Here is a 9,064-nt window from a genome sequence, read left to right as displayed (position 1 = left end):
AATTCATATTCCAATTCTAACTTTTGAAACCCAGATGTTCAATCTCTTTTTCTTTTTATTTGTAATTTCAGATGTTCATCTTCTCCTAAACTACAATTAGACAATGGGAGAGAGAGAGAAAAGATGAGAGAGAGAGAGAGAGAGAGAACGAGGTGTTGGGTGTTGAAGAAGAAAAGCTGTAAACGAAACAGAAGAGAAGAAGAAAACGTAGAGCAGTAGAGTAGTGGACAAGAGATTTTCTGTTTTCAGATAATTAATTAAGAATCCATTAATTAAGGTAACCATAGTTAACTCATGATTTTGATTGTCGAAGTGGCAGCATTTTACTTGATAGTCCCGTGACCAACACAATAGCGCTGGTTGGTAAATTTGCATCCTTCAGAAATCACCAGAAATTTTTACTGTTTGTGATGAAATATGATACAGAGGTTGCACTTGCGACAAACCTTAAAACTTAATCTGGATCTGATTATGTTATGTTGCTGGTTATTTTATTCTATAGTAGTAGTCAACCTAAGTACTATATATACTGTTCAAAGTGAATTGTTTAGTGAATTCTTTGATCAGTATTTGTATACTAGAAATCAGACCCTCGCCTTGCTGCGGGCGGATTAACAATTCAAAACACAGCAGTCGGGTCATAAGAAAATGTGTGTATTCTATCACTCTTGGGACAATTTGAGATGGTTTTTGGAAACATTCGCATATTATTAGTTTGAACATTCGCATACACATGAGAATATATCACGATGAGCAGATCAAATTTGAACTTTCAATTTTGCTCATCACAATGCTAAATTTATCTTCTAATTCAGTCACTTTCATTTCATCATTTGCCTGTCCTGAAAATTAGCCCAAACAATCATATCTTTTCCACCTCTATTACCTGCAAAAATTTAGTTGTATACCAATCTAGTGCATTTTCATATGTTTGTTTGTATGTAATAGCATGCTCAATTTGTGTAAAGCAATTGACTGTATAATGATCCATCCTTTGCATTCAAAAATAAAAAAATAAAGATATATAAGAACAACCTTATTTACTCATAAAATAATGAATGACACTAAATTATGTTCTCTTTTAGGTATTAAACCAATATGTGGAATGATAAAGAAAAAACATGTCATAAAGGCGCGCATATAACTGACCTCAAGAAACTCATTAAAAAAGAAGAAGAAGACATTATCAAAAATAGATAACATACTTGCAAACTACAAATAATGAACTTAATTGTGTAAGCAAGTTTCAGATATCAAAATTTACTAATGCTCTTGAGGTACTAATGTATTGCACTAAAAATACGGCATTGAGTTAGACTTAACAGTGTGAAAGTTTTAAGGTAAGCATACGAATATCACAGAAAATAGTTGGACCCAAGTAATCATAGTAAGCAATATCAATAATAACCAATAAAACAGAGTATAGAGTATAGCAGCTTCCTATAAAATTTACTTTTTCTCAATGAAGCCTATTAAATTAATGACATCTATCTCAACATGTATATTAAAAAGAAAACGTTTGATGTTTGAGCAAACCAATATCAAATTATATTCATTGGAAATAGTAATACAAAAAACACGATAGAATGACAGAAATGGTAGAAGAAATCTTACCTCAAAATACTCAAGTCCAGAAATGTTTATAGCTGATATTCCTCCATATCTTAATCATACTGCTCTAACCTCCCAAGCAAGTATTCCAATGTTGTAGGTTCCATTGCTCAACTGAGCTCTTATACTCTGTTAGTGGCTCTGAAAGCACAAAACTTGTATCCAATTCAAAAAATCACAATCAAACTGAAAATTGCTCCAATTCTAGACTCCAATTCTCTGGTTAGCAAAGTACAATATTAAGAAAATTGCTAGGTTTTAGAAATGAGAATTAAGATATTAATATGAATAGGCATCGAGTATCTATAAATACTAAAGCAGCTAAAAGTGTCCATGATAAAGAAAAACATGCATTAAAACTAAAAGTGATAGAAAAGGTGCAAGGACCAAATCATAAATTAAGCTGAATCAAGTTGAGAGATTATAGTAAATAATTTTCATCAGTTCAAGTCATAGGATGCCTTAATAGTATTAATAAATTATATCTTTTCAAATCACCACGGTGGCTATGCAGCATTTATATATTTGAAGTGCTCAAGAAGCAAATAGTCAATGAAATATACTTGAAAGTTGAAAAAGACTAACCTTGTTAGACCTCATTTGCAGCTGCTTACATTCTATCTCTCCACTCCTCTTATTCCAGCCTCTGAAAGAACTGGCACAGAAATTGAATTTACCAACTAAACATAAAAACGACAACTAAAGTAGACCTCTGAAAAAATGGATGTGAATGGACATCGTATATAATTTTGTTATTCTTTATCTTCTTCGTTTTCTTTTCTTGTTCCTTTTTCTTTTGCATTTTCTTTTGATACTATTGTACTTGCAGTAGTTTTAACCTATCCATGTACAGCTGCAATCCTACTCCTGCACTCCTAGGAATATATTTACACCAAAGATACATATATCTGCCATACTGACTATACTAATATCTCACTATCAGAATAGATCAATCACTTGTCTTTCGACAATGATAGCCTTTCGTTCGTTCTATATTCAAAAAATAAACATACCCATGAAATAATAGCTCAAGTTCCATGAAATAATAGCTCCAGATTCAACTTATGTTAATTATCCAAGTATGCCTTGAATCCCAAAAACCCAGTCTGCAAATACATAATCAGACTCTGACTTGGCTCAAACTTTTCTTGAATCTGACTTAGCTCATAATTGATTTCTTTTTAGATGTTAAAAACAGAAAAATGGTTGCATGCCTTAAATCACTCGCATCTAATAGATAACAATGATGAAATTAGCGTATAAATCATGTTAAGTGCAATGTTATGAAAGATAGTTATAAAGCCATATTACGTCCACATGCCAAAGTTTACACTGTGAGGTTTGGATATATCGATCTTTCTTTAAAATTGTATCTTGACCTTTTTGTGTACAGACAATAGATCTGGTGTTTTCAAGAAAAAAGAAAAACACAATCAAGTACAACAAAATAAAAATAGTCTCAAGTGTTAGGAAAAGTTTCTGTAACAGCTGTCCACATTATTTTATCAACTGCATTCGCTTCATGAAAAAGCTGACGCTCACAGTTTATTCATATCAACTTCATTTCGAATGATCAAAGACCAACCAATATATTCAAGCACTCAAAACTAAAAGTTGCTTATGGCTAAGCTTGAATGAGATACTGGAAAACATAAAACAAAAAAAAAAAGAACTGTCTCATAAGCATTTTATCAAACACTTGGTGAGCAGCATTTTAGTTGTTCTATGCATTCATTCATTTATAGATGGTGAGACAATGAGTCACTGATAGTAGAAGGTCGTGCAAACCTGAGGCTTTTTGAAAACCTGATTAACAACTCCAAAGAGCTTAAACACAGAAATCGACTTCTAGCAGCCTTAACCCAAACCTGCAAATTAGAAAAAGAAAAAAGAATCATGAATCCAAAATCCAACTAACCAACAATGTTGACGTGATTTTTATCTTATCCGACTGATAATAATAAACCAAAAGGTTCAAAAGTTACCAACGTGAAGATCATCGATCTGAGAAGAAAACTGAAACAATTCAGATGTGTGTGCAGATTGGGAAATTTATCTGTACTGTGGAAACTTACCAATGTTTTTATGACGATGACAACGACCTTTCTAGAATGAAAGGAATGAGAAACTTGGTTTTCGGCTCAAAGTTTCTCAGATACTATTTTAGATAAGGACTCTCAAGTCTCAAGCTTTCTCGACCTCTCCAAAAGTTCTGGAAGTTGAACAATTTTTTTTCTTGGAATAGGTATTTGTCACCCCAGCCTGCTGCATTCGCGATGGAGAGATGTACGGAGCAGAGATAGAGAGATAAATAAAGAAAGAGTGAGAAGAGTCTAGAGAGGGCCAGAGAGAACCAAAGACGCAGCACCGAGACCCAACACGCAGGCCCAACACTGTAGAATGTTAACAGTAAAACCACTGTAGCAAGTGAACAGTAACCGACCCGACGGAAAATAGATATATAGTAAATTATCTTGAATCCTGTGGTGATTGAAAAAGACCTTTTTGTTTTGTAACCAAAAATAAAGAAAATGACCCACTACAAGTTATTTAGTGATTGTTATCATGAAGAGGACTAAAATTCTTATTGCCAAGGCTCGATTTAGTTGATTTAGGAACTACTTCCATCTTGGATGTTCTCTACTTTGGGAGTTAGCTGGGAATAAACATATATAAGAAAGGAATTGATAAGTATGGTCTCTATTCAACCTCATTTATCCAGCGCTTACAGTTGCTTATAATATGACAAATGTTTAGTCATTGGTTTTGTTAACCAAGTATCCTATGTAGTTTGAGAAAACAAATTTTGATGGCATCAATTGGATTATGATAGACGATTATGTACTCATTTTGTAGGAACCAGGAGAGATTGAAGCTGAATTTGCCCAGATCGGTACTGCAAGAGTTATGAAGGAATTCCTGACATATCGCCATCCTGGTCCACTTTTCCTGCCTAAAGGTAAAGGCTTTCGACATCCTCCAGATGCTCCAATTCCTTTGCCAAGTTGGTTGTCTGAGGATGATGTTAACTACTATGTCAGCTTCTTCGAGAAGAAGGGCTTCACTGGTGGCATAAACTACTATCGAAACTTTGACAGGTATGTACTTCAATCTTTGCTTGAATTGACGCCTATAACTAGTTTACTGATAATGTGTTATCTTTGGTCTCCATATTCACTTGCAATCTATGTTAACTGTTGTTTCCATTCCTCACCGCCCTTGATTGAATGCAGGAACTGGGAACTGACTGCACCTTGGACTGGGGCTCGGATAAAAGTTCCAGTTAAGTTCATTGTGGGAGACCAGGACCTAGTTTATAATTCTCTTGGAGCCAAGGATTTCATACACAAAGGTGGGTTCAAGAAATATGTGCCGCTACTGGAAGAGGTAGTCGTAATGGAAGGAGTTGGCCATTTTATTAACGAAGAAAGGCCTAATGAAATTAGTGAACACATCCATGACTTCATCAAGAAGTTCTAGTGATGATCGAGATATATGCATTTCATTTTCCTCTATTGTGTGTTGTGTGATGTGTCTTGTAGTCCTACTTGTGTTCCTGTTGTGCGCTTCTTGCCTGACGCCTAATTGTTAGCTTTTGTGATCAATTTCCTATCGTTCCTCGAGGTGTTCTTACATTGCTTGTGCTTGGTAGTTTTTTTCGACTGGATGGAAATAAATTACAACTGGAAACCCCTAAAACAACCGGTTCCTATAAGATCGAAATAAAAAGCTGAACTGGCTGATAAGGGAAGAGAAGCATTCCAAGCCTTTACAGAAATGGTATGACCAAGTTTTGCTATTGCGTCTGTCACAAAATTTTGTTCCCTCTTGATATGGCAGATAGAAGAGACTTGGAGAAGCGAAGCAAGATGTTTAATATCTCGTACAATTGTGAGAATTCTCCAAGGGCATGTCCTTGTTCCATTAATACTGTCAATGAGAGTTTTGGAGTCTCCTTCAACCTGAAAATGAGTAAAATTATGATACCAGGCTCCAGTGAGACCGGCTCTTAAGGCTAACGCTTTAGCTATGAGGATGTCTTGATCTCCAACATGTTTCGTGGAAGCCAGGATTGGATTGCCTTCAGAATTCCGAAAGACAAATCCAGAAGCTGCTGAATGGTTAATAACCGATCCATCAAAGTTAAGTTTGAGGCAATTTGGAGGAGGAGGAAACCATTTGAAAACAGTTGTGGAAAAGAAATTATTATGGGAATTGGTAAGGTGACAATTTCGGAATTGTTTAAAAAGATTGGCAGCTGAGAAGACAACATTGGGAGGGGCATGAGCTTGGTTACGAAAAATGGCAGAGTTTCTCTGTTTCCAAAGGATGTAGGCCGTAGTTAAGGCAATTTCAAGAAAAGGAAGTTGTGTATTGGAAAGATTGTTTAGATGTTTAAGGTGGAGGAAGGAAGGAAATTGTAATGAGGGGATTGAAGGAAAAGTGAGGTTCCAGACTTGAGAAGCAAAGTGACAATGAAGGAAAATGTGATCAGTGTGCTTGGTAGTTGGTATCATGAATTTCAGCAGTCCTAGTAATTATCGAATATATAATCCGCATTTCATTTGTGTAATGTTGGTACTCTCCCCATTTTTTTATTTTTTATTTTTATTTTTTATAAGAAGATCTATCCCTAGGTAGGTTCTGCTTTGTTGATAACAAACATATATATCCGAGACCTTTCTCATTAGCTTTCATGAGTTTCATCAAAGATTTTTTTTTTTCATGATTTATGTGGCTCAAAATTATCAATAAAATCAATAATAAGAAAATCCTTTCCCATTTTGTCATTTCTATTATTCTTAGAACATCTCTAACAACTCATGTAAAATTAGAATTATATCTATTTTAGAGGAAAAACATATCCTCTATATCTATTAGGGCTCTTCCATTAAGGGTTCTTTTCTTTTTGATCACATATCAACATCTCCACCATTCAACCTCTAGGTATATATGAGTAGATCATTTTTTAAAAATTTTCGGCCAAATTAGTAATCATTAAGGCTTCGAACTAGCTTAAATCAATGTACGGTTCAGATCTACCAAACATAAACAGTTCATGCAAATCGCAGTTTTGAGCACCTTAACGATCACTAGTTTGAATGAAATTTTGCATAAATGATCTACATATTAAGATCTAAAAAATGATTGTTAAAATTGAAAAATTTGATCAAAAAGCTAGTCTAATGCTCAATCCCATCATATAAGTTGTAATAATGGATCTCTTAGTATACACACTGAATTAATTCAATCCTTTTAATAACAATACATACTACAACCAAGACAAGAGAATATATATAGTAAAGACAACAAAAGGAAACTAGTCTAGTCTAGTAAACTATCACAAGCTCTCTTAACACGACGAGTAATGCCAATAAAAGAACTGAAAAATTCTTAGGTATGGCTTTTTCTATAGTGACAGTGAGGTAGCCCAATAAAAATGCAACAAACAGTTTGTAAATAACAAAGTTATTCTTATTTTTAAAATACTCAATATCTCATATATATCATCCTATTGGTCTGTCCTATAAACACATTGTAATGCCCCAATTTACACATCTCCAAATTGGATACGGTGCCGCGAACCTTTAGGAACACAAGCTAAGAAGCTTAACTCATGTCCTAGAGAAACGCAAGACAATTTTTACTAAAAACGAAACATTAGAAATAGTAAGAGTTAGCGGGAAGCATATAATTTAATGTGAGGTGAAATAAACACTTTGTTCATGTTCGTTAAAGTGACGTTATAACTAGAACAACTTCCATATTACTTTCTAAAATCAATAACTTCAGTAAAACCAAAGTAATTCAATAAGTCATAACGAGCATCTCCAACAGTATTGATAAATTGAAAAAAATTAGAGATTTATCAATTTTTAAATGAATCTTTGCTCCAACAGTATACTTAAGAAGTTGATAAATTTAGAAATTGATAGAGAAAATTGATAAATTTATCAATCTTTGGGAGACAATTAATTAAAACTTTACTAATGTATACAATTTAGCAATACTGCTGGAACAAAAGTTCAAAAATTGTTGTTGTAAATCTAAATGTTGACAAATTTAGCAATAAATTTAACTCAATTGCTGGAATGAAGAAGCTAAATAGAGATCAACAAATTCAGATTGACAAATGTCACAATTCAACAATAAAGGTAAACACAATTCGAAGACAAATATACCAAAGAATAAAAGAGAAATACAGCACCCAGCTCAGTCCCGAACTCCTCCTTAACCCTCATGCACAGTACCTGTAAAACCAACTATAGTAGGGGTGAGCTTTCGTCCTCGTTGCTCAAGCATCAACCCTAACTACGTTTGAAATCCAAATAGTAATAGGCGCCAGTTGAGTAAAAATCAATAAAATCAAAATAATTAATTTCAATGTAAGAACCAAATGAAAATCTAAGAGTACCCAAGTAAAAATCCAAACCTGATGACCGGTCTACATTAGCCAACTACATCCTCACCAAAGATTAAAATCCTCCACAACTAGTGAAGATCGAGTAGCGAGAGTGTTCATTTATGCCATACTGCCTAGGAGCAATGCCACACCTTAAAAGATGTTAGATATTCTCCAGTCCGTACAGCCCCTCCGGAGATTTAGGGGATCGAAACCCAAGGAAGTCGCTATGCCCCACTCACTGTCAAGTCATCTCATACTCTCAAGTTTTAAATCATAATTTATTTTAAAAAAATCATAAAGCAGTGTACAAAATACTAACCAGAGTGAAGCCTCCCTACCTCAAATCATTTAGCAATAGCAAGATAGCAATGTACCTAATGCTCCAATACTAGCCCTTCATTGATAACAGCCTGGTCCTCCATCAATAGCAGCCCACAACTCTTGTCCAAATTCCTAAAATAACATATATCACAGATTATCAATCTCTTACACATATCCTATACAAACACTTCCGATGTCTAACCTTTCACTTCACTCATATAACATATATAGTGGTTATGTATGAAGTAGTTAGAGTGAGGTTGAAATGGTTAAGGTGCAACCTGGTACTTCTGGGAACTCACTGGACAGTTTATAATGAATTGTACAAGAACAAAGATTAGAATGAGAGAAACTGTTGGAAGTTGGAAAATCATATAGGGTTCAATTCTCAACCAATGACCATGAAACTTTCCAGATTTAGAGTTGGAACATTAAGATATAACATGCTAAAATTTCAAGAAAAAACGGAGCTGGAGAAGTAAGGGAAAGTTGGACATGAAGAGACTGATCTGTCAGCTTTTTCTTAAAATTTCTCGAACAAGAATTCAATTGAAAGCTCTTTCAAGTTCGGACTTGAAATAAGTTCAAGTACAGTCCTTAGGATGTATAATTGGAAATGGGATCAACACAAAACAAAGTAGAGGACGTTATTTTAGGTAATTTGCATAAACATGTTGACAAGGTCAGAAGCAAGAACTTTATCAATGACATCAACCGTATAGGAAT

General features: G+C 34.3%; 1 protein-coding gene across 1 annotated transcript in view; it reads left to right on the top strand.

Moving 5' to 3' along the window:
* The window catches only part of LOC101291329 (bifunctional epoxide hydrolase 2-like), a 7,495-nt gene extending 2,262 nt beyond the window's left edge, over positions 1-5,233 (top strand). The window contains exons 2-3 of the mRNA XM_004296815.1: positions 4,468-4,709; positions 4,845-5,233. Of these exons, the coding sequence (XP_004296863.1) occupies positions 4,468-4,709; positions 4,845-5,091 (489 nt within the window). The 3' untranslated portion in view covers positions 5,092-5,233. The remainder of the gene's footprint in view (positions 1-4,467; positions 4,710-4,844) is intronic.
* The last annotated feature ends 3,831 nt before the right edge of the window (positions 5,234-9,064 follow it).

This window comes from Fragaria vesca, linkage group LG4 (assembly GCF_000184155.1).
Source record: "Fragaria vesca subsp. vesca linkage group LG4, FraVesHawaii_1.0, whole genome shotgun sequence".
Lineage (NCBI taxonomy): Eukaryota > Viridiplantae > Streptophyta > Magnoliopsida > Rosales > Rosaceae > Fragaria > Fragaria vesca.
This window is presented reverse-complemented; position numbering and strand designations above follow the sequence as displayed.